Source organism: Sphaerodactylus townsendi, linkage group LG11, assembly GCF_021028975.2.
Source record: "Sphaerodactylus townsendi isolate TG3544 linkage group LG11, MPM_Stown_v2.3, whole genome shotgun sequence".
NCBI lineage: Eukaryota > Metazoa > Chordata > Lepidosauria > Squamata > Sphaerodactylidae > Sphaerodactylus > Sphaerodactylus townsendi.
This window is the reverse complement of record NC_059435.1, coordinates 55,879,922-55,906,888: the sequence shown is the minus strand read 5'-3', so window position 1 is coordinate 55,906,888 and position 26,967 is coordinate 55,879,922. Positions and strand designations below refer to the sequence as shown.

Below are 26,967 nucleotides of genomic sequence, written 5' to 3'. Positions count from 1 at the left end.
AAGATTGCATTTAAACTAGCATTGGCTTCTGACCAAATTGAAAAAGTAATGGGCCAAAACATTGTTCGTCTTGTATGATGAACTGAGTGAATATTATTCTGCTGAATAAGGGCTTGTAGCACCATGGCTGAAGAAAAAAAACCTGATTGAGTTTTATAACAAACATGAGCAAAGCAGTGTTCACTTTCCATGTAAATAGTTCCAATGGTTACTTGCCTTTTTAAAAAAATGCTGCCTACTACAAAATTCATATCATAAAAGAGGAAGAAGGAACTGTAAGAATACATGGCAGATTCTAGAGAGCATAAACAAAATGTGTGTTTTCACATGGAATTATAAATGATGATGATTCCCCCCCCCACAGGATTATCAAGGTACACAACATTTAGCTTTCTGTCCCAAAGGAATGTATGATCTAAAACTGGCAATAGTGGCAGAGAGGAAATTTGTGAATGTTAAAAGAAGCTTATCTATTAAGAACATGAGCACTGATATGATGGACAAGACTAAGCTTCATCTAACCTAATATTCTGTCTCCAAAAGTAGATAACTGCATTCTCTGAACAGATGCAAAACATGAAGGAGAAGATCAACATTTGGTTGGTTATGAAATAAGTATACTTAGGAGACAGACTTTTGATCATTTAAATTTCCTCTATGCTAAAAAGAGAAACAGTTCAGCTTTATTGAGCCATAAGTCTTGTAGGGAGTTCCTGAAATAATACTGAGGTTCAGAACATTGAGGTTCTGAAAGAATAAATTATAGAGGTACTGAGGTTCATGGATCAGAACTAAGAAAATACACAAAAGTTGCTTGAAATTTGTTGTTAGTAATCATAGCCCGGGCAAGTGCAAATATAGGCTTCAGGGGCTCTTCTGTGCACAGCGGTCTTGCAGATGGGTCTCCTAATGTTTTTCTGTTTATATATACAAAGAGTCATTCTCCGCTTGCCCTGAAGCTAGCTTGCTAGTCTCAGTGGACCTCTGGAGCTGTTCCTGGTTTTCTTAACTACACCCATCAAACTCCTCTTAAAGGAACAGATCTCATCACACTCTTGCTGCAAAATAAAGGGCACCGTAAAAGCCCTTTAAATTGCATTTATATTGATATGCCTATTGTAGCAGGTATGGCAATATAACCTCTCCCCCCAGAAGAAAGAGGCAAAGCCATTCCCTGGACCCCACACCCTCGAAGAAGGGGACTATGAACTAGATCCCCTCTCTCTCTTCCTGCTGCTGCTGCAGCCAGGAAAATTGTTTCAAAATACAATATTGTTTGGAAATAAAGTTGTAAAAAGTCCTCGCAACCATCAGGTAGGGCAGAAGCAGAGTGGGGGAGGTGGGGTGGAGACAAAAAGAGGCACTGTTTATATTGTTCTGGTATGAGCATTTAGAGAAGGATCCAGCAATGAAGAACAAGGGGTTAGGGGGAAGGCATGGACGTCATTGTGAGGGAACGGGGGAGGTGGGGTGGAGCCAGAAAAAGACCCTGCTTGTGTCGTTCCTTTGCTGAAGCCAGAGAGTCTTGTTTTTAATATAGAAGTTTTTCTGAAATAAAGTTTTAAAAATGTCCTCCCGGTCCTCGTAGAGGGCAGGAGCAGAGTGCGGGAACTGGGGTGGAGCCAGAAAGAGACTCTGCTTGCATTGTTCCTATTGATATATTGATACAAGCATTTAGAGATGGAGGGGGAAATGTGCAAAGCAGCGCAAGGGAGTGGTGGTGGTGGGGGGTGAGACTTGGCTATGGGTGGAGGGAAGAGGTCCGGGGCAAAGCTCACTGGCAACTCTGCCCGCTCTAGCTGCGAAGCAAAATTAAATTTGTGCTAGAAGTAGTCTCACTTGTTGTGGGGAGAATAAAAAGTGAAAGCAGGGCTCGAGGAGGTTGGTCTGTGCAAGAAATCTTGCGGTGATGCACATTTGCCCCCAAGGACAAACTACCTAAATCCTCAGATACAAACAAAAGCTGCAGATAAACACACCATTATTTCATTATAGTAACAATGCTTAATAGTATAATTGTCTTAACACATCTCACCTAGTAATTACCAAACAGATACAACAGGATGTGAATTACATTGTACAGGTTGAATTATGGTTTCCACAAATGAAACATGGTTAAAATAAGAATATGAACATGAAACTTAGTCCTTACTATATTTAATGAAATATGTGATGACAAAAATGAAATTTTCAACTGGCACCCTAAAGGTTAACCAATCATGCATCTGTGGGGATGGCATTCCAGACACTACAGGAGCATACTGAAAAGTGAAAATGGCCCGAATAAGCCCAGCTGGATAGCCCCATCAGTCAGTACTTCTGGGGCCAGCAGAGAGAACCACTGGCTCACTCTCATCCCATAAAATGCAGCAGCAGAAGTAGAGACAGTGGGCAACCTGACCCTGATTTCCAGTGAAGGTTCTGAGCCAGTTGGTCCCTGAGGCTTTAGCTGAGTTACTGGAACTTAGCCATGAAAAGCCCTCTAGGGCAGTGGTTGACCAGTAAATTTTCCTGTAAGTTAAATTGCCAATTTGCCCCGAGGTGCTATAACATCAAAGATCCCTTTTCTAACTGCCACCCATCTTACTTCAGAAGGTGAGAGGTACATAGAAGAAGACTTTTGATGCTGATCTTTATAGGCAGATTCATATGGGAGCAGGAAAGCTCAGATGTTTTGGTCCAGGGATATTTTGGGCTTTGAAGTAAGAATCAGCACCTTGAATTAAACATGAGTGTACGATTCAGAACACCCATGCAGCAGAAACATTTTGTGCTCTAGTGATACTTCTGTGGATGAGTTCAGTTGCTTCCTCATTTATTTTGTTTACACTTTTAGCAGCTGGAGACAAACCTATTGTATTTTTGTAGAAAGAAGGTTGCTGGTGATGTAGTGATAGGTTATCTTTTTGATTCAACAGCAAAAGCATTTCAGTGGGTTTGAAGAATATCAAACTTTGTTCCACTACAGAATGAGCACAGATGTTTAGCTGAATTCTGAAAAGTAATGATCCTTTACTCTGAAGGCAATAAACAGACATGAACACTCTTTTTAATATATAAAAATAATAATATATAATAATTAATTGAATAATTAATTAAAACAATACTAGTAAATGTAGGAACCTAAACTGTTAATATTTATGTATTTTATGTAGAAATATTTGATATTTTTCTTTCCTTGGAGTAGAAAATCTGCTCAACTTCCTGCATAGTCCTTTTCTGAGCAACTGTGCACGTTATACTACTACTACCACCACCACCGCTGCTGCCGCTGCCACCACCACCACCACCACCACCGCCGCCGCCGCCGCCGCCGCTGCCCCTCCCCTAGCTTCGTAGTGTCTTTCACAAGGTGTTAATTGGCTTAACATAAGAGAACCTTGAATGGGCTTAGCCCTGTAGAAACTGGCACATGCTTTATTTATATCCTGCTATACATTCTCAGACCAAGCAAAACATACTACTGAGTTTCCCCGAAAATAAGACAGTGTCTTATATTAATTTTTGCTCCCAAAGATGGGCTATGTCTTATTTTCAAGGGGTGTCTTATTTTTCTGTGTTCTGTTAGTCGGGCATGCTTCCAAACAAAAACTTTGCTACATCTTACTTTCGGGGGATGCCTTATATTTCGCACTTCAGCAAAACCTCTACTACGTCTTATTTTCAGGGGATGTCTTATATTTGGGGAAACAGGCAGTGGTGGGATCCAAAAATTTTAGTAACGGGTTCCCATGGTGGTGGGATTCAAACTGTGGCGTAGCGCCAATGGGGCTGGGTGGGGCACGACGGGGGCGTGGCCGGGCATTCTGGGGGCGGGGCATTAATAATTTCTCTGTTACTGTAAAAAACTCTTACTGTAAAATTTTTTCCTAATTTCCAGCTGGTATCTTTCTGTCCATAATTTAAACTCATTATAGCAAGTCCTATCGTCTACTGCCAACAGAAACAACTGCTTCTCCTCTAGTTGACTGCCTGTCAAATGCTCAATACTTTCAAATACTTAATTTTGTTTCTAGAAATCAAAAGAAGGATACTTTCCTTAAACAAGGAACTTTACCATATTTCTAAAACATGTTTTTAAAACAGCCCAACAGGGAGAATTATCCCGTTTTCTGCCTTCGCTAACCAGCCACATAGGAAGCAACAGGACTTTATGATTTTTGGACCTAATGGGATTTCTAACGGAAAAGCAGACCCAATTAGTAACCCCCTCTCGGCACACACAGATAATTAGTAACCCACTCTCGGGAACTGGTGAGAACCTGCTGGATCCCACCTCTGGAAACGGTACGTTGAATGTTCCATCTACAAAACAAATGAAATTAACAGGAACACACAAACATTTATCATGGCTCTAGGGTATTTTTAGAGAGGGTTTAAGTCAACATGGTTTTACGAAGGTTGTCTTTTTTTGGAATGAACTGTCCCTTTATATGTCATACCCATGCCATATATTTTACTTCATAGGTGGCTGGGACTTCCTGATGAGAATGTGAAAGAAAGGCAACGTATGCTTCCAGTATGGAGCTGGAGAGAAAGCTCCTTGAAAAAGTATCGGAGTCTTATCCAAGAGTTTGCATGCTGCTTTTATGCTGTGGGATTCGATACTCGCTTTCTCTTCAAAAACTAATGAGTTTGCGGTGGTGTTTCCTTTTTGTACTCATTAGCGGAAAAGCTTTTTAGTGCTTATGGAATTCATTTTGTCAGGGGCTCTAGATGAAACTATTTCTGGATTTGGGAGAATTCTGTTACTGAGCATCAGTCTGAAAATCTCTAGTGTAACCAACTGTATGTTCTTGTTTGTTTCTTTGTACTTAATCTCAGCTTCAGAATCAGAGTATTTGGGCCACATGAATTGGATCATGGGAGTAAAATACCTGTTTCTGTATTGTTATCTGAAAAAGGAACATTGCTAGAGGAAACTCATTGCATTTAAATTGGGAAAAATGTGACTAGAAGAAATAACAATTTTGAAAAGGCCAAATACACATGCAGATTGAACTCTTGGGTATCAGAGTTGAGGCACTTCCCTGAGGGGACTCATGAAGTATAAATCAACAAATGACGTATGTGTACCGATCTATAAATCTATTCTTGCCCATACTGTCAGGGGGAGATTGTGTGTTTGATGTGATGAACTGCGTAAGAGCACAGTGCACGAGAGAATTGCTTTATGCTAAATAGAGTCTGATACTTGATTGTACTGGGGATGCTACTCTGAGGTAATCACAGTGTAGAAGAGTTGTCTGTTCTTTTCAACTTTTTACAAAGTAATATGTGTGGTTAGATTTGCTTTGGTGGCTAACTTAACAATAGATCACTTTATGACAGCAGGTCTTCAAACAAAAGAACCATGATAGGGAATTATCTTTTTCTGAATTTGTTTTTCTGATTTCTTTCTTGTTGTGAACAAATCATGATGCTCATGTATAGAAAATTTACCTCAGCATGCATCACCAATGTTGAACATTGATGCTCTTCCCTAATCTTTATTCATTCTTCTTCCAGCTAATTAAGCGGTAGTTTATGAGAAAATACAAGCTCCCATTTTGATTTGTTAGAGTGAGAAGAGAGAGCTAGGCGAAATGAGTCATAAGGCAGCTGAGGCTGACGAGGCCACACATCTCCAAATTCCATTCATCATCGAATCTCTAATCATGCTGAGGTGAGAAATGGGAAAAAGAAGAAAAGGTGCTGTTTTCTCTCCAGAGGACTGTGCAGACATTATTTTATTTATTAATTGAATTATATTTAATATATCTTCCCTCCCCTTTTGGGCTCGGAGCAGCTTACAACATTTCATATAATGGTTTAAGAACGTTTAAAACATTTAAAATGTTCCAATTATATTTATAATTATTTCCAAGATGGCAGTAAAGCAGTACTCAGATCCATTGAGGGTTGACAGCAGAGTTGATAGAAAAAGGGAGGGGAGGAGGAGGCCACATGGCACCGTAGTTGCCTAAACCATATGCCTGGTGGAACAGCTTTGTCTTACAGGCCCTGTGGAATTGCATAAGATTCCACAAAGCCCTGCTCTCATTGGACAGAGTGTTCCAGCAGACTGGGACTAGGACCGAGAAGGCCCTGGTCAAGACTAGCTGAACCCCAAATTATAAGCGTGTCTGTGCTAAATATGCATAGCAGGGGAGCATGAACATGCCCAATGCCCCTCTATATGAGCAAGGTCTCTTCTTGCAGGAATGCAATAATTCAGAGAGGCTATATTTATATACTTTATGCATACAAGTCTTTATTTAACTTCTGCATGTTAGGGGAGACCTGTGACTTAATCTAACTCCCCTGACATGCATTTAGTCTATGAATCTGTAATATTTATGTATTTAGTTTTATAAACCCAATTTTCTCCCCAGTGGGGACACACAGTTGCTTTCAACATCATTCTTCCCTTGTCCATTTTATCCGCACAGCAACAGCTCAGTGAGGTAGGCTGGACTGACAGAGTATAATTTGTACAAGGTCACTCAGTAAGCTTCCATGGCAGAATATAGATTCGAGACTGGGTCTTCCAAATCCTAGTCTGACACTGTAACCACTACGCTATCTCTCAATACATCCATAGTCATTAGAATTGCTTTAGAGATTGTAAATTTTATATTGTGAGGTATTGTGTTAACTGCCCCAAGCCCTTGAGAAGAGGGGCAGTATAGAAATTTAATTTCTCTGAGTCGAACGATCAGATTAATTAGTATATTTGAGAAGACCCTGGGGGCAGTACAGAGGCCAAACAGAAGGGCCTGAAACGGAAAGTGTTGTTTTCCTATGCAAAATCAGAGGAAACGTTAGTGGCCTATGAAAATAAGTACATGAAGATATGCTTCAGTGAGGTCAAGGGGTGTCAAGAAGTCCCAGGGCTGGAGTGCTTTGGCAATTGACCTCAAAGTTTCCAAATGAAAGTGTTGTACTCTGATGAACTGATTCATAAACTTCAGATTGAAAATGACATACCACTCTCCATTTCTCTTAGTATGGTAAACTTCTATTCCTCATTTGGTGGGGTGGTGGGGGGCGGGGAGGAGAGAGGAAACAGCTTCTGTGGCATTTGTTTTCAACAGGTGGTTGATAGAGAGTTTTTGCTCTTTTTTAACAAATTGTTGGATGGCGGGAGTGCTATTTAGGTGCTCCAGAGGAATAGAAATTCTATCATGTAGCCAGAAGAACGACCCATATTGCTTGCCACCTGCCTTGATTCTGGACTGCCTGACCATGCCTTAGCTAACACCTGCCAACAGCACACTTATGCAAGGTGACTGCAAAGAAATTGATTGAAAAGGAGATAATGGAGGGAGACAGGAACTGGCTTGAGGAGTGGGGGCAAAGTATGTGAGATATCCTTCTACAACCCTGCAGCCCATGAGAGTGTGGGAAAGAAGGGATTAGAATACATAGTCCCGAGAGTGACAGTGGATGGGAGAGGGAATTTGTTTCCACCAGTACTTTGACTGTAGGCCAGGAGCTTTCCTCCTCTTTGAAGCCAACTCTTGACTTGCTACTGGTAGAGTAGGTAATGCATTGACTTTTGTCAGTGTATAGTCAGTGTATTGCCTGGCATGACACAAATAGACCAGTCATTGCATTTCTACCCAAGCCTTCCTGTGAGCCGTAGGTTTTTCCTAGGAGGATGGGTGTGTCACTGAAAATACCTGCCTTATAAAACTTTGTAATCTTGGTAATCAGAATTTATTGCCTCTTCAAGAAGCCATTCCTGGAGCCCAGGAGCTATTAAGTAAAAGCATATCCCCTGTGTCTCTGCAACTACTTTGTCTCTGCAACTACTGTGTCTCTGCAACTACTCTGCAACTACTCCAACTACTCCATTCCTGGAGCCCAGGAGCTATTAAGTAAAAGCATATCCCCTGTGTTTCTGCAACTACTGCAATGTGGAAAATTGTGGACTTCTTTCAAGGTTTTATGTGAATTTTGTGCCAGTGTGAGAATTTCATATGTCATAACATTTAGAATAGAACTCCTTGAAGCTTCCAGAAGACTGCCATACTCTGCAATGGATACTGGGTAGAAGGGAACAACAAAGAACCATGCAAAAGGAAGCATTTCTTACTTTGTAAAACTAAGGCCCCTTCCGCACACGCAGAATAATGCATTTTCAAACCACTTTCACAACTGTTTGCAAGTGGATTTTGTCATTCCGCACAGCTTCAAAGAGCACTGAAAGCAGTTTGAAAGTGCATTATTCTGCATGTGCGGAATGAGCCTAAGAGAATAGCTCCAAGCCCAGCTTTTCTGTGGCATCTTTGGGTTTGCTCTGTGATAAAAACTGCGTTTAGAAGGGAATTCCCGCTACATCTTTTTCATAATTACATTTAGCTCCTTAATGGTGTATTTGCCAGTGGTTAGAGGAAATATGTAACAATATGATTTACAACAGCCAGAGGATGCATTTCCCCTGTTCAGCATGTGTTCTCAATCCAAATTGTCTCCTTGACTCTCTTTAGATAATTTTAAAGAGAACCAGTGCTTATATGAACTTGTGTTTTAGGTATGCATGTAATTGTGTGTGTAAAGTGCTGTCAAGTCCCATGGATGTAACTAGCTACCTTTTATTAATCTTATATTTTCCCGGGGACATAGAAATGTTTAGTTTGTTTGACATGTTACACATTGTTGTAGTTTTTAAGGTTTGTTGGACATTTGTAAATGGGTTTTACTGTATTTATGGCTGGCTTTTAAGAAGAACATAAGAACATAAGAACAAGCCAGCTGGATCAGACCAAAGTCCATCTAGTCCAGCTCTCTGCTACTCGCAGTGGCCCACCAGGTGCCTTTGGGAACTCACATGTAGGATGTGAACGCAATGGCCTTCTGCGGCTGTTGCTCCCGAGCACCTGGTCTGTTAAGGCATTTGCAATCTCAGATCAAGGAGGATCAAGATTGGTAGCCATAAATGGACTTCTCCTCCATAAATCTGTCCAAGCTCCCTTTTAAAGAAGCTATCCAGGTTAGTGGCCATCACCACCTCCTGTGGCAGCATTATCTCCCAAACACCAATCACATCGCTAGCGATGAAGAAGTAAGTTTCCTTTTATTGGTCCTAATTCCTTCCCCAGCATTTTCATAATGAATGCCCCCTTGGTTCCTGAAGTATTGTGCCCAGAAAGAGCAGAAAAATTTTCTCTCTGTCAACATTTTTCTACCCCATGCATAATTTTGTAGATCTTCAATCCATATCCCCCTCAATAGCCTCATCTGCTCCAAACTAAAGAGTCCCCAAAGCGGCTGCAGCCTCTCCTCATAGGAAGGTGCTCCAGATCCCTCAATCATCCTTGTTGCCCTTCTCTGCACTTTTTCTATCTCCTCAATATCCTTTTTTTGGTGGAGATCGCGTGGGAGCAGGAACTGGACACAGTACTCAAGGAGTGCTTGGCTCGCACTCCACTGCTATATATAGAGGGTATGACAATCTTTGCAGTTTTATTCTCGAATTCGCTTTCCTAATTATCCCCAGCATAGAGTTTGCCTTTTTTACAGCTGCCATGCATTGAGTTGACATTCCCATGGAACTATCAACTAAGACAGTTTCTAAATCCCTTTCCTGGTCTGTGACTGATAGCGCCTGACCCCTGTAGCGTGTATGTGAAGTTTGGATTTTTGCCCCTATGTGCATCACTCTTTACATTTTGCTACATTGAACTGCATTTGCCATTTCTTGGAGCCCACTCACCCTAATCTCTTATCAAGGTCCGCTTTGGAGCTCTTCGCAATCCTTTGTGGTTCACCACCCTACATAATTTGGTATCATCTGCAAACTTGGCCACCACGCTACCCACCCCTACTTCCAGGTCATTTTATGAATAGGTTAAAGAGCACTGGTCCCAAAACGGATCCTTGGGGGACACCACTCCCGACATCTCTCCATTGTGAGAACTTCCCATTTACACCCACTCTTTGTTTCCTGGTTCTCAACCAGTTTTTAATCCATAGGAGGACTTCCCTCTTATTCCTTCATTGCTTGAGTTTTTCTCAACAGTCTCTGGTGAGGAACTTTGTCAAAAGCCTTTTGGAAATCCAAGTAGACAATGTCCACCGGTTCACTCCCTGTCCACATGCCTGTTTACACCCTCAAAGAACTCCTAGTAAGTTTTGTAAAGACAGTGATTTGCCTCTGCAAAAGCCACATGCTGACTCTTTTCTCAGCAGGTCTTGCTTTTCTACATGTTTTTTATAATTTTATCTTTAATGATAGATTCTACTAATTTACCAGGGAAATACAGATGTGTCAAAACCTGACTGGCCTTGTAATTTCCCGGGACCCCTAGATCCTTTCTTAAAAGATTGGTGTGACATTGGCCCATCTTCCAGTCTCTCAGGGATGGAGCCTGATTTCAGGGATAAGTTGCATATTAAAAGTGAGAAGATCAGCAATTTCATGCTTGAGCTCTTCCCAAGAACTCTTGGGTGAATGCAATCTGGGCCAGGGGATTTGCAGTAACATTTAGTTTATCAATGGCTGCCAGAACTTCTTCCCTTTGTCTACCACTATCTTCGCTAGTTCCTCGGATTCGCCTCCTAAGAAGCTTGGTTCAGGTGCAGGGAATGTTCCTCACCTCCTCTTGGAGTGAAGACAGATGCAAAGAATCTTCATTCAGCTTCTCTGCAATCTCCCCTGCCATCTTTAGCACACCCTTTGTCTCCTTTGTCATCTAACTGGGCCTACTCTGGCTTCCCTTGCTGGCTTCCCTGCTTTTGATGTACTTGAAGAAACCTGTTTGTTGCTGGTCTTGATGTTGCAAGGCCATCGCGTTCCTCATAATCCTTTTTGCCTCCCTTACAGCTGCCAACTTGCTTCTCTTTTGCCAACACCATTTGTGTGTTCTCTCTGGTATTCTTCTATCAGTTAAGTTGGACTTCCATTTTCTAAAAGACATCTTTTTTTCCCTAATAATTTCCTCAACCTCCCTTGTTAACCATAGGTGGCTTTCTTTTGGACTGGGTGCTGCCTTTTTCTAACCTGTGGAACCTTACATTCCAGCCTGAGCTTTTATTACTGTGTTTTTTAAATAACCTCCAAGCATCTTGGACCAGTTTTGACTTCTCTTGATTTCTTCCTTTCAGCTTCCTGCGCATCTATCATCCCCTCATCTTTGAAATTTCCCTTTCTGAAGGCGAATGTAACTACATTAGTAGTTGCCACTTGTTCAAGATGCTGGAGACATACTGAATCTGGACAGCATTGTGGTCGCTGTTCCCTCATCGGCTCAACAACACTGACGCTTCCTGCACCAGGTCCTGGGTCCCCTACATAGAATTAGATCTAGGATCACCTCTCCCCCCTGGTTGGTTCCATAACCATCTGCTCTAAGTTACAGTCATTTAGCATATCCAGGGAATGCCTCTCCCTACTATGACCTGAACATGCATTTTTCCAGTTTATATGGGGATAGTTAAAATCACCCATTACCACTACATTTTGTTTTTTTGTTGGCCTCTCTAATTTCTTTTTTTTTCCATCTCAGAATCCTCTTGTGCACTTCTTTTGGTCTGGGGGACGATAATATATTCCTAATATTAGAAGCTGTCCTTCACACCTGGTATTGATATCCACTAGTGATTCTGTAGGGGAACCAGCTCCCCTTGCATTGTCTATTTTATGTGTGTGATGCTATGCTTCCTTTGATGTAAAGGGCAACTCCACCCCCAATAAAGCCTCCTGTCCTATCCTTCCTATAGAGCCTGTAGCCTGGTATAACAGCATCCCACTGGCTTCTCCCTCATTCCACCATGTCTCTGTAATGCCCACTCATATCAAAGTCCTCCCTTCTCAAACTCTGTACTTCTAGCTCACCCATTTTAGGTCGAAGGCTTCTACTATTAGCATAGAGCAGGACACTGTGTATACTCTGTCTCTGTCCCTAACCTGGGATTTTATGTGTGTTTTTTTGCCCTCCTAGCCTTTTGTAGACACTATCACTTATCATATTAGCTGTGCTTCCTCACTTGTATGTGGATTTGATTTTAAGAAAAACCTCCTTCCTTCTGTCTGCATCCCCATGGACTCTGTATTCCAACCGAAGTCACCTCCAGCTCCCTGTCGGCTTTCCCCCAGGGATCACTTTAAAAGCTGTCCTGCCCCCTTTTTAATGTTGAGCGCCAGCAGCCTGGTTCCCTCTTTTTGGTTAAGATGAAGCCCGTCCCTTTTGTACAGGCCTCGCCTTGTCCCAAAAGGTTCCCAGTTCCTGACAAATCCTGAAACCCTCTGCGCTTACACCACCTTCTCATCCACGATTGAGACCCTGTATCTCCACTTTGCCTAGCTCGCCCTCTTGGCGTGGAACAGGTAGGATTTCTGTGAATGCCACTTTAGGGGTCCTGGACTTCAACCTGTTTTCCTAGCAGCCTAAATTTAGCTTCCAGAACTTGGCGGCTACAGTTCCTAATGTCGTTGGTGCCAATATGGACCAAAACTGCTGACTCCACCCCAGCACTGTCTAAAAGCCTATCTAGACGAGGCATTGACATCCATGACAACCTCCTCGCACCAGGCAGGCAAGTCACCATCGCAAGGTCATCACGCCTGTCACAAAACCCAACTCTCTACATTTCTAATGATCCCGAATCATCCCACTACAAAGGCAGTTTCCCACCTCCCCGAGGGTATCCCTCAGTCGCGTAGAGGATAGCTGGATCACCAGTTAAGGAAGGGATCCCATCTAAGGGAGCATCTTCTCCCCACCTCAGACTGGCACCCTCCGTCCTCAAGACCTTCATTCTCCATGACATCCTGAAGAGATGTAACCTTGGGAGTGGGACCCGGCTATTAAGTCCCCTGAAAGCCTCGGCTCTGTCACCCTCTCTGCCTCTTTCAGCTTCTCTCCAGGTCTGCCACCTTGGCTTCAAGGAGAACGCACACGTTCCTTGAGTGCCAGGAGCTCATTACCCAGCTGGAGGAGCACACCCACGACTTCTGTCCTAGTAGGCAGATAGTCATACATGTGACACTCAGTGCAAAACACTGGAAAGCCCCTCCCCCTGCTGGCTTTCTGCTCTTCATATCTGATTTGTTTTAGATATTTAAAATATTAAGCTTTTAGTCGAGTGCGTTACCCTGGAGCTATCTGCCACGTGCACTATCTGTCAAATATGTCGCTTATTAATTTAAAAAACAAAAAAATTAAGAATTAAAATGTACCAAACGCCAGCCACTTCAAAGGCGCGCCGCTGGTTCCAGAGACTGAACTAAAGCCCCACCACTCAGGACAAAAGCCCCACCTCTTAGGACAAAGAGGAACAAGAGATGAACTCTGTTAACCCCTGTTAAGCCCCACCTTCCAGATTCAGCAGCCTTAGCTCACAGCAGCCTTAATTTTCATAACTGACCTTGAGTTCTGAAAAAGGCAGACAATAAATTAAATAAATCAAATAAAGCAATATATATGTAATTGCAAAGGGTAGCATATAAAAAACCCCTCTTAGTGAATGGTTGTTCATACTGGCATCAAATATTGTGCCAGAATTGCAAAATCTAGTTTGCATTGCTATTTGGAGAACAGCAACCAACATTTAACATTCTGCTCTTAACCAATACTGTAGCTGTGAATAATAATGTCTGTATTCCTTCAGAAATTCCATCAGGAATTTCAAAATATCAAATGTTAATTACAAAGAAAGTCTGTCTATAAGCTGTGAAAGTATTCTTCACCCCCAAGGGTGATCTAATAAAGGCACTGAGTTGACTTTAAAGCTGGACATGTTAGGGTAGGTGTTAAACCACATGAACAGGTGGAGACTGGAAAACTTATCAGACATGGACGGTCCCGGGAGGGCGGTAGGCAGCTGCGCAGCCTTCGCAAAGGCTGCGCTGTTCCTGAACGCTTATCTCGTCTCCTGGCTTCCAGCTCATCGCAGAGGCCAGGGGACACGCCCCTGCAGGCTGGAGTGATGGTTCTGGAGTCACAGGCCAGGGGGGCGTGTCCCCTGGCCTCTGTGACAAGCCGCAAGCCAAGGGACGAGGTAAGCGTTCAGGGACGGAGCGGGGGACATGGCGCCTTCCAGCCGCTGCTGTTCGCATGGCAGCGGTTGGAAGACGCTGCTTCTGAAAAACCTCACTGGGAGAAACCTGTGCGGAAAGGGCCTATGAGTAATTGTATGATGCAGCTGTTGGCTTTCAAGTTTTAAGGTAATATGCCTATGAAGATGTTTTCTCTGGTACACCATTTGACCAAGGATACTTGTATCCCACTATTGTTCACAGTGTTAATGGTGAAGCATATAACACAAAATGCTAGTGATATTTATAATCCCTGCTAGTTACTCTAAAATCCCCATTTCAGTTTTGCTTTTCCCTTGCACAAATCAAAACTGTGAGTCTAATTGTGTTCTGTTTATGTGCTAGGTTGTTTTTTTAAAAATCAATTGTAAATAAATAGCATAAAAATAATGTGTAATGAATTAGGAACAACTCCAACAAAAAAGGGGGAACACTGAAAGGCTTACAAAATTGTATGTTAAGAAACCACCCACCCACCCACCCACAGAGAGAGAGAGAGCGAGAGAGCGAGAGAGAGAGCGAGAGAGAGAGCGAGAGAGAGAGAGTGCACGCGCTAATGGGTGCAAAAACATCTATTTCAATAGAGATATGTCCCCCCTTTTTTGTTTTACTTAATTTGTCTTGTTCTGTGAGTGATTTTTGTTCAACTCTTTTTTGTGGTTTGTCTTTATTATACTACTGCAAATAAATATTTTTTTAAAATCTATAAACCTGGGTTTACATTTGTAATCTCTGCAAAACAGATGTATTTGTTTCCTTGATTCTGATTAGTTGAAGCTCCTTCCTTGTGTTTGAATCAGTTTTGGAATGTGAATGAAATGTGAATCTTCTGCTCTTTTTCACTTGTTCCAAAGTTGGATAATTTGCTTCTAGTCTTCTAGCATTAGATACAGTGCTGGACTCCACCCCTCCCCGAAACTCATTTTATATGGTGTCTGCTATCAGATGTATTCTGATAGTGAACTTCAAAGAGCAAAATGCACAGCAGAAAGCACATCTCCAGCAGAACTTCAAAGAGAAACCCTAACTTTGAAGAGAACTTCATGCTCTGCACACAGCAAAACCAAAACTCTCCATGCTTTCTTGTATAACCAGAGGATGATAGAGTATGATCTTGCTGATTCCCACTGATGCACGGGATGCCTAGTGCCAAATGCTGTTGATATGATTTCCCAATTAATAATTAATATATCAAATTTGAAATCAATGGGCATGAAGACGAAGCTCCCACTTGCATTTTCTTTCTTTTGCATGTCTGTATTTTAGTATAGGAATAACTCCATATGTTCTCATTCAAGCAGCTCGATCGAATGATTCCAGAGGCTTTTGACGCCTAGTCACCAATGGAATGTGTGCATCTGTCCCTTTTGTCTCCAACATTGACTCCCAAACCTGGCACAAGTTTGGTGACCTGTTGGTAATGAGACAGACATCACCAGTAGGGATGTTTTCCCTTTCACTAGTGATGTTCCCTGCTGGCCTCCAGTCACAGAAGATGAAATAAGGTTATTCATTAATGATCTTAAATCTAGCAAAGCACCTGGTCCCGATGGTATCCCAGCTGAAATTTACAAATCGTTCATTGATTGGTGGTCTCCCCTATTAGCCACCCTATTCACTATGGTGAATAACTCGGGTCAGGTCCGGACAAATGCCACTATTATCCCCTTGTTTAAAAAAGGTGATCACAATCTGCCAGGTAACTATAGACCAATCAGCCTTTGGTGTCATCAGCAGACTAACTTATGGGGGAGGAGAAGAGCAAAGCAGAAAATAAATGTTATGCTCTTGTTAACAACAGTGTCTCCCCAAGAATTTCCTTCTAGGAGCCAGAATCACATTGAAACCTCCAGGACCTGGGGATGGGGGAAAGAAAGCATTACTGGTGTATCACTGGACACCTGGATGGTTAGTGAGAAAGAAAAGTGCAGTCACTGAACGGAGTCATCCAAATATTCTTCCAGTCATATGGGAGGTTGCTCATTGATAAGCAGCTTTCGTATAGCTGAGAGAATGTCTAAAAGCTGCCTAAGAAGAAATTGTAGTTAGTCTTTTAACTATTATTTGTGGAAGAATTTTTGACTTAATTCCGTTGTAAATACCATTGTGGTAAAAGGAGTGGCAAATTAAAAGTAATTATGAAATTGGAGGGGAGATTTACATATTCACAACCTTATTTTAATTATGAACATTTCTGTTGCAGATGTTTCCTCTAAAGTAAGTTGTTTTTCAGGAACCTTTGTGGCCAGAGTGTAGTTTTTTTATGTGCTGGTTGAGTAGTTTCATCCGGTATGGGTTCATCAGGGAAACGTCACCTTTTAGTGGGAGTTAATAAGGCCGAAAGTGAAACTACCCTCTGAAGGTAAATAATTAATGTTTTGTTTCCTGAAGGAATGACTGAAGAAACAAAATATTGGATTACTGAAGTCAGTTACTAATTAACACAAACAGCGAAGAAAGTACCCTCTTGTTTTTCTGGTAGTTACAGTGTCTGAGTACCAGTCCATCTACTACATTGCCACATAATTGTTTTGAAGCTATCTGATATTGCTTACCCCCTTTTGCTTTATTCTCCAGTATATCTACTTGATGTGAAGCCTAGTTTTTGTGTGGCTTTCAGATATGGAGTGTATGCTCATACCTGAGTAATGTGTGAAATGGTCAGTGGTTCAGTCAGGGATGGAGTGGATTGGTCAAGAGTTGCCATGGTTGGCTATTTGAAGTTACAGTACTGAGGAAGGAAAACTGCAACAAAGAATAGCATTGCTGTTGATTTATTTGATATGCCTGGTCTCTGTGCCCCTTCTTTTGCAAAGGCAAGGAGGGAAAATGACAAAAGTTAGAGCACTAATGTCATGGTTTGTGCAGTGTCTTGGGAGAGGGTAAGGTTATGTATGATCCTCCCTTTCTAGTCACTGCCACAAAAGTCCTACCCAAAGTTGTTATAAATACTCTCAGTCACCCGCTCTATCAGGCTCTCAAGAGACTCTCTGCAGCCTGCCCTGTGAGGTTCAGGAGAAACAAATAATTGAACCCAGTGATCAGAATTCAAAGCAGCTTTCTTAATGAAGGGAGCAGAGCAGCTGGTGTTTCCTGTTCTACTTGAAGCAACATAGAGATACAACAGTTTATATTTCCCTTATCTCCTATGATGCAGTGGTCCCGTTCCCTCTTTCCATTTGGCGAGGAAATCAGGAGGTACAACTTTCCGGAATGCCTATTATATATCAAGACCCCTACCCCACATGTAGCAAGCCCCCTCCCCACTTACATACAATCCCATGATCATTATCAGCACCCTTTATTCATACCGGGACGTAAAAGTTAATATGCATTAGCTAATTACGCATTCCTCTTTTACGCGACCTCCTGCCCTCTACTTGTGGTTTACGTCTACTCAGCTTTGTGGCTTTCGTTATAACTCATACACTTGTTTTTGCCTATAAACTTCTTTTTTATCATCTGTTCTTATCTTGCGGTTGGAAACTTCTGAACAAACATTAGTCTGTTAAAAAAATCTTTGCCCCTTTTATAACAAAGTGAGTCTCAGTTCTGCCCTACCTCTTCAACTAGCAGATGCAAGAAATTGTCTCTCTCTCCATGATTGTGTGTATTTGCTTGCACCAAATATCCAATGACTAACTGGGAAATCTAGGAGAGAAAAAGAAGAAGCATAAGCCATGAGACTTAAATGTCACAGGTTTTTACATTAGCAAATTAAGTCGCTGTTCTTTCAGGCTGGGGTTTTAAGAGAGGTTTTTGTAAATACATTTCCCTCAGTGTTTCTGCCATGATAAGTAGTTTATGTGGTATACTGTTTTTTCCCCAGCTTTTAATGTAGATAGTTCAGAAAAAAAGTAAGGATCAAACCAATAAAAATTGTCAGTTTACAGTTTTGTAAATGAGTCATGCTCTACGACAAGTACGTGACTCACTATTTTAAAATTTTATTAGGAATAACAGTGTATGACAGCAGTATAATATTTCAAATGGAAGAAGAGATATTGAGTAGGCTGCTGTTCTTTGTGGTGTATCCTTTGCTAAGGGCATTTTACATTTATGTAGAATAATGTTCTGACATGATTAGTGCTAATAGGATTGACCTTTTGGTAGGTGGGATCTCAGTGTAATGTCAGGAGTCCTTTATGTACAGTAATGACTCAGTGCACATGTAAAATAAGGTTGTGATCAGAGTTACTGAACTCTAAAGTGTGTGTTCACCAGCCATAAAATATTCGCTCCCTTATCACCAACAATACAGTCAGTTCCTAGCAGGAGTCCAGTGGCTGTCTATATAAACAGCTAGGGTGGAGACCTTTGATCCACAGCCACATGGAACTTTTGCCTGGCTCCCTCACCATCATACCAGGTAGGTGCAGGTCCCGGACCACTGTGTCCTGTCTCCCCACGCAGTCCCTCCCCACCAGTTGTGTACTGGTCTGAGGCCCCCTTCTCTCCACTCATTCCCTGGTCCTTTGTTGGAGATATGGCCCCAGGTAAGCCCAGAGGGTCAGGACTTTTTGAAGCAACTCCTCTAGTGCAAGCAACTCTTCTAGTACAAGGACATCTTTATGTATTTTTCTCCTAAATCCATACAGCAGTAGCTGTATGCAAGACTATGACAATGGTGTTAGGTTTCCTTTTCTTTGTCCTTCCTTTTCCTTATTTTCATTTTTTACTTTGTTTCTACTGTCTACATTCTCCCCATGTACAGTGTACACTCAATCTACAGCCCCATGTACAGTGTACACACTTTTCAGCCCCAGTCCCTCAGAGTCCTTATCATTTTCTAGTTAGCTCCTGGCATAAAACCTATGGGTGCAGATACATTAAATCAGTTCATTGAAATGAGTCATCCATGCAAAATGTTTTTAGATGTGTCTGACAAACAGAATTGTTACATAAGGTTGTGATAGTATGGTAAGGGACATGAGCAACCTTTGCCACACAGAATTAATTTCTGCTAGATCAATTCCAGGATCAAATCATAACTCAGAGCAAGTAATCAATATTTTATTCCTGATCTGAAAGGGAGAGCTCATAGAATAACTGAAATCCAAAGGTTCCAGGTTCTAGCTCATGAGCTTAATCCAGCTTCAAGGATGAAAGTATTTGAAAGGCTGTATCACAAGAAGTTGGTCCATAATTGGAGACCAATTAGAAGTTGGTGAAAGCAGTTAATTCCTTCTCTTTTAATTTCTAGACATTACCCAAAGCAGTCCTTTACTACTGTGGCTGACACGCCTGAAAACCTCCGACTGAAACAACAAAGTGAATTGCAAAGTCAGGTAATATGTGAATTAATTTATATATGTTTCGAATGACTGACACAGCTTCTCGCTAGTACTTATACTGCTTCCCATTATATGTAATTGTTTCCCATTACATGCAGTCACATGTGGCCTGGATCAGTTTGCATTATCAGGGTAGCTGGGGGGAAAAAAACACTGCACCAATTGCAATAATTGCTGTCAGTTGGCTTGTCTATTTGTGTTTCATATATTTTATTGATTATAAAATTTGAATGCAAGAAAGAACCTCACCATGGTCATGCATCATTCCTTGCTCACCTTGATACAGGTTACTGATGCTTTGGGGCATAGGGTTGCCAGGAAAGAACTGAACAGAATTACAGGATGTTCACACAGATCTCTTATTCTCTGCCATGGATTCTACTGGGATGTACAAAAATAAGGTTCTGTTGAGTTTATGGAAATCTGAATATAGGTGTTGTACCTACAGTAGACTGGATTATACCCTATATGAGAAAATAATAAACAGATTAAAATATTCTTTTGACACTGGAAATTTAGCAAATAAAATATTTGCTTGTTCATGATTGAAAGCATTTTGTTACTGTCACTACAGGTATTTGGAGAACCCTACTTCTTTCTATCTATCTATCTATCTATCTATCTATCTATCTATCTATCTATCTATCTATCTATCTATCTATCTATCTATCTATCTATCTATCTATCTATCTATCTATCTATCTATCTATCTATCTATCTATCTATCTATCTATCTATCTATCTATCTATCTATCTATCTATCTATCTATCTATCTATCTATCTATCTATCTATCTATGTTTGTTTGTTTGTTTGTTTGTTTGTTTGTTTGTTTGTTTGTTTGTTTGTTTGTTTGTTTGTTTGGTCAGTAGCACCATCTTGGATTACACTGATCTGTTTCAAGTATGGCTATTTTCTTTTTAATTTTCACATCAGGATTGTACACAACATCTCAGTATTTTCATACCAGTAAGGTTGACACCTCCAGTGAAGATTAAATGCAGGCATTTTTATTTTTGTCTCTGACTCTCAATGGACCACTGACTCATCAAGCTGTGACTCCTGAAACCAAAGTGTGTTAAAACATCAAGCCTACAATGAGGAAAAAAATCCTCATGTAGTGCAAACAGCAGGAAGAGAACACTGTACACAAGGCTAAACTACAAACATAAGGGAAATGGGCATGCAGGCCCTATTTCCCCCAGAAAATGATCTGCTCCCATTTTTGTACTACCACAAGAGGCAGGTGAGCACCAACCTGGCTCCTGCCACAGTTTCTTCAACTGCAATCAAACCTGCAGTTCATGATAAATCCTTTGTAGCCAAGTGTCCTGGCCAAGTGTCCTCTGAGAAGCGGACTTGTCGGGTCAAGGCAGCACTTCCTTCCAGAAGGAGGTGTCTGTCCATGTGGCAGATAATGGCTGCATAAACCTAGCCCACTGTGTCAGTGACCTTCCTTCTGGCCACATCCACCCTGTCTGGGCAGCTGGCCTTACTCTTAGCAAGTCAGTCAAAAATAGTTATGTATCAGGAAGCTGGGATGACAGACATTGCAGGACTTTGGTTAGATCCAGACCCTAGTGGCCTGCACAGTTATTCTCATTCATTGAATAACCATGGTATTAGGTGGTCTGCTCCAGTGAAAATGGTGCAGGGCTGTGAGCACAAGCAAATTCCAAAGCATACCTTTAATCAGCAAAGGATCTCCATTCCAACTTGTATCTGATGAAGGGAGTGTTGGCTCCACAGCTTACACCCTGAAAACTTATTGGTCTCAAAGGTGCTACTAGACTTGAATTTAGGTATTTTAATGTGATGTGACTTATTTTCAAAACTGGTAGTCGGAGAAGAATACCTGGTCTTTTAATTCCAGCTTTTGTTCAGTGTTCCCTACATTAATTTTTAACTGTTTATATGAAGGTTTGAAGTTTTATGGTGTGCATATATCTCCTTTTGCCAGAGAAGAAACTCCATCTTTTATTTGTTCACATTATTCCATTTGTGTGACAAGGCATTCTCCCAAGTGGAGCGCTGTGTGGATTCCGGGCTGCACAGCCATGTTCTAGTAGCTAAAAACTACATAAATTAGTCACATAGAACATGAGCTGCTTTTGATTGGAATGCAATACATTCCAGAAAGCAAATAATTTCCCCTTGTTTTCAGGGAAACATCCTAATGTGAGATCAGCCCTGTAGCTACGGAATACAGGCTAAAAGACTATTAGAGGTTCTTCCAAAATCTGAGAGGCATTAGATGCTCATGAAAATGTGCAAATTTAGGAAGTATGGCTCGTGAAGCCTGTTTTTGTGCATTTCATTAATATCAGGCACTGCTGTCAGGATTTCGATTAAAGCCATCTGTGTTGGAATGGCAGACCATAGTTTTATGCAAGGTAGAGGAGCGTGATTGAAAATTAATGTTCTGTTACCTATGCTGGCAAACAGACTGAGTCTTTCAAAGACTCTCATGGAGCTGAGAGAAGTCACTTTGCCCCATCCCCTGTAATGTCCTACAGCCAGAGACTAGAAGGCGGGGTGGAGACATGGGGGGTACAACAGGACCTTCAATTAAGAGCTGCTGAGAGATAGAACTGCCCTGCATCCTCTTCTCTAACTCCCACCCCACTCCAAAAGTTGCTCCTGTCTAATGGCAGTGAATATATCCTGGTTTGTCTAAATATTAGCTTGACCAAAATAAGCAAGCTGGGTTTTGTGATGTCTAGTGAACACAGGCTATATATTCTAAGCGTAGACTTGAAGGTGTGTCTTTTTATAAAAGGCTCCTGGTTTCCAAATTATTGTTTTCAAGCGAGTTTCAGTGAGGAATAGGAAACTGAGAATGTAGGTATTAAACCATGAGAGTATAGAAAGTACACTTTATGCTGAAAGCATCTTGGATTGGAATATATCAACTGCTTATCTAAGGAAGCCTTAAATAAAACTGTTTATTTTAAAATGTGTATCGTGCCTTTCCAAAGCTCAAGCATCAACATAGAACTGTAATGTAATCAACAATATCATCCTTTATGTCAAGAGTTGCTATAAACTCTGGTAGGATTTATAAGGGTATTCCAAGGAATATTTTACAACCAGATGTGAATTGATATGTGTACTCATACAGGAAAAGACAGTCCTTCAGAGCAACTTTTGGAGCAACTGGACTGGGCGATGTGCTGGAATGGTCCTGGGGTGTGTGTGTGTATACGCCGACGCACCCCCGAGTGTGGCTGTGCGGAAACGGCCTCGGGGAACGAGGTTGGGTAACAGCGGCTTCGCGCCGCTGGGGAGGAGCGAGGGTGGCGCTGCTGCGATGCAGCTGCGCCCCCCATGCGAACAGCTCCCTAGGGACGGTGTTTTTGCCGTCCCTAGGGCGCTGTTATTGGCCCGTGCGGAAAGGGCCTCCGATACCAAAGCAAGAGTTTACTCATTCCTTTGGTAGTAACAGTGGATCCAATGGGCAGCCTCATTCAAAGCAGCGAATGTGCCACCAGTGCTGGAAGCAGCGAGATGTGCCATCAGTGCGGCACCATACCACCACAACCAAGGGGACTTTGTGGTGGAACGGGGAGCTCAAAACAGGCACGACAACCCCCCCCCCCCACTGAAAAATCCCATAAGGTTTACAGGATTTATGCCACCAAAAGCATTGTGTAAGTCCAAGGGGTGGGGTGCCATGTTCCCAGCCCTCAACCCCAGCAGGGAGCTAGCTAATGTCAGCTCTGCCCCTTGGAATGCCCCATCCTGCCCCACCAAGCTGACATCCAAATGGGATGCTAGTACAGCCTTGTCACAGTCTGGAGTTCCAGGTTCTGCTGCAGTGGGATTCAGGTTGTGTATCTGCCCCCTCCATCAGGGTAAGTACCCCAGGAGGAGCAAACATGCTGGCACAAGGCTGCACTACTTTCTAGAGCCCTTTTGCCCTCCCCCCGTATGGGGCTGTATCAGGGCAGCACAGGAGCATTTTTAAATCAAAAGGCAGCAGTACATTAACTAATGAGTATTTGCTCTCAGGGTTTTTCTTCTTCTGACAAAGACATCTTACATCAACTCTTCTGTCAGGATATTTTAAATGCACTTTATGTAATTTTAATATATGTGTATATATTAAAAGGAAGGTTAAGGTTGTTGATTGTACTGCTGGTTCTAACAATTTACCCTCAGTGAGGAAAATTATGGGAACCTGTGAGAAAGCTCATTTCTATGCAGGGTGAAAGGCTTTTTGTGTCAGTTTGCACTGCCGAAAGCTGGAAATCCACATTTATCTGTATGGTACATATAATGGGATCTAATCTATTCCTGGTTTCCAACTGCTCTAATATAAATGGAATTCCATGTTAAGGTTCTCATGTGCATCTTCTTTTATTCATTTTGCTTAGAAACCAAGTGTACCATTTCAGGATTTGGTGTGAGGTTTTGGACTTAATCAGAATTCAGTTGCAACAAAGCAATGTGTATTAAAGATATTTCTGATGGTTGCATTTGTACAGGTCATGCATAATTACAGATGTAGGTGACTTAGAGAAATGGTATACACTTTGAAACATTTCTTGCCTCCCTGAATGATTCCCCATTAAAAAAAAAACAACCTGATAATTTGTAGGTGATTTCATCAATGTTTATGAGTCACCAATCACAGTGGGTTTCCCTTGTCAGAGAGTGGGAAACATAGTTCTAGTTCAGGGGTCTGCAACCCGCAGCTCTCCAGATGTTCATGGGCTACAAATTATTATTATTATTATTATTATTATTATTATTATTATTATTATTATTATTATTATTATTATTATTATTATTAAATTAATTAATTAATTAATTAAATTTAATTTAGTATACCGCCCTATCCCCGGCATGGCAGACCGCTGTTCTAGTTAGTCCTCTAGATTCTCTGGAAGTCTTTCCCACATTCCCATTTTTTCTTCCCCTCTACTAAGAATTTCAAGCAAAGAAATGTCTTTTCAGTAAGAGCAATCTGGAATTTGTATTCAATCTGGCTACAGATTATAACCAATAAATGATGGGTTTAATTATAGATTTAAAATTGTTAAGAGTTTTGGGACATTTTCCAATATTGTATGTACATACAAGATCCATTTTTAGGTTGCTATCTGTTGAAAATAAAATAAAATCTATTTGTCAGGGTCTTTGGCTATAGTCCACAGAAAGCATTGTTTACTTAGGGCACATTTGGTTACATAAGGTACATTTGTAAATACTGGATGCTGTGGGTTTTCTGGGCTGTGTGATTGTGATATGATAGTTTTTGCTCCTAACGTTTCATCTGCATCTATGGCTGGCATCTTCAGAGGGATTTCACAGTGAGATGTGTTTCTCTCTGTGCCACTGTGTGGAGTGATTGTGTGATGGAGTATATGTTTTGCTCACCTCACAGGTGGGAGGGTTGGTGGGGCACATTCATTTGTATATCAAACCATAGTGATTATCCTAACGTAATCCAGATTGCAATAGTGTCACATGCATAGAAGAACCAAAAGTGCATATATAACAGATTAGACATGCAGTCGGACGAAGATGGTAGAAACAGACCTTGCCCAAGAGATAGGATACAAAGAAGCATGGATCCCAGAGGGCGTGACTTGTGACAGGAGAGCCCACTTGGCTTGATCTAGTTCTTACATACTAAGGACAGTAACTAATTGCTCAAGATTACGATGTGCTTGCCATGGGCCACTTGGAAATTAAAACTGAATTGAATCACAGTGGTCAGATATTTTTGGCTGTGGTTAGCTATATTAACTATGCCATGTCAGCTATAGCCTCTAAAGTCCTAAACAGTGTGGGTCCAGGATTCTTAAAAGAAATGGAAAATAGGTACCAAAATACTTAAGATTTCCATATGTGGAGGTGGAAAAAGCCATCAAATTCCAAAGGTCTTATAGCAACCCGGCAGTTTTCAAGCTAGAAGATGTTCAGATGTTTGCCATTGCCTGCCTTGATGATGTGACCTTGGACTTCCTTGGTGGTCTCTCATCCAAATACCACCCAGGGCCAATCTTGCTAAGCTACCAAGATTTGGTAAAATCAGGCTAGCCTGGGCTATCTGGATCTGGGCTTTTATATGTACCTGCACTTTTAAAAAAGATCTGCCTTGGGACCCTTCCCATTGTGATCCCATTCTCTGTAATTCACTGGGTAGATCTGTAAAATAGGATCTTTTAAACAGGATCTTAAACAGGTTTTTTTGAACTCCCTCCCTAGATTCATTAATCTTACTCCTTCCTTGATGACACTGCATTAGGTTAAAAGCTGCTTCCACCAGGACAATTTTTATAGGATTTAATAGGACTTGTGGCTTGTATGCTAAACCCTCCCAGGCTTGTGGCTGATAACTGAGGAGGGAGGTAAACTAATAGAAATTAGACAATGCTTATTACAATGTTTATTACAACACAAACTAAGGAAATAATAATGTAAAATGGAGCAGCAGAACCTGTTGCCAGTCAGAAAAGAAGTGGATGGGGTGGACTAGGGGAGAGTCTTGAACACTGTTGTCTTTGTGCAGGTTTTTAACATTTTTAGCTTTCTTTGAGCTGCTCCATGATTAGATTGCAGACTAATTCTGCAGTGTGAAAGTGCAGACAAAATCATTCTTAACAAATGGAAGATGATGCTCTGAAGTGCTGTCATTTTTGTGGTGTTCAGCTAAAATTACACTTCATCTGATAGGCTGTAGAATATAATGAAAATAATTTTATTTCTCCATATATTATTTGGTAGGTAAAATACAAACGAGACTTTGAAGAAAGCAAGGGAAGAGGCTTCAGCATCGTAACTGACACGCCAGAATTGCAAAGACTGAAAAGGACGCAGGAGCAAATCAGTAATGTATGTGACAACCTTTTCAGTGATATAAGATCTTCAGAAGGGTGCAAAAAAAGAGGAAAAGGCATGATATGAGATTGTGGTGATATTTCCAAGTGTGAGTCTGTGTGAGTGAGGAAATTGAATTGTTTGAGGTGTTCGTGTGTCTGGGATCTGCTTACACAATACATTGGTAGTGTGTGTTTCCCCTCTCCAATACTAAAGATGTACTTATTATTTTCACTTGCAATTAAAAAGCTCATAAAAAATCAAAGTCTGTTTTTTTGCAAGTAGGAATATTTCTTTTATGTGGGGATGTAGCAATTAAAAGTCTGGGAAAGGTAGCTTTCAAAAGAATATTGAAGATACCGTAAGGTTGTGTGTGGGAAAACTGGGTGAGTTGTGGTAACATGCAGTGTTAGTAGATACAAAAACAGCTCTCAAAAGTGTTCACAAGTGTTAGGTTGCCATGCACACAGAAATACAAATGTTCATTGGATCTTTGAAACAGTGACACATGTTCTGCTTCTTATTTTAAATGTATTTGCTGTCATATCAACAAATGATTGGATCACATTCTGGGTAAAACCGTTGATTGGATTTAAAAGCCGCTGGTGATGCATTTCTACCTCCCTATATAGTGAATGATCAAGAACAAATGGGTGGAAAGGTGTGTTTCCAACTCTATCCCATTGTCTTTTTTATTTAAATTACCCTCCCCCCACCTTTTAATGCATTGATGGTGGCTTACCAATCCAAAACATCTAGTCCACCAATCCAAAACATCCCATATCCTGTCCCTGAATCCTTAACCATCAACAACAGATTCCAA

General features: G+C 41.3%; 1 protein-coding gene across 3 annotated transcripts in view; it reads left to right on the top strand.

Annotated features, from left to right (window-relative positions):
* Positions 1 to 26,967, top strand: part of NEBL (nebulette) — a 148,231-nt gene that overhangs the window by 46,739 nt on the left and 74,525 nt on the right. For 2 of the 3 annotated variants that reach the window (XM_048511031.1, XM_048511029.1), the window contains exons 3-4: positions 19,227 to 19,311; positions 26,052 to 26,159. In XM_048511031.1, the coding sequence (XP_048366988.1) occupies positions 19,227 to 19,311; positions 26,052 to 26,159 (193 nt within the window). Of the gene's footprint in view, positions 1 to 5,548; positions 5,666 to 19,226; positions 19,312 to 26,051; positions 26,160 to 26,967 lie in introns of those variants that run through there. The other variant, XM_048511030.1, reaches the window with a different exon arrangement.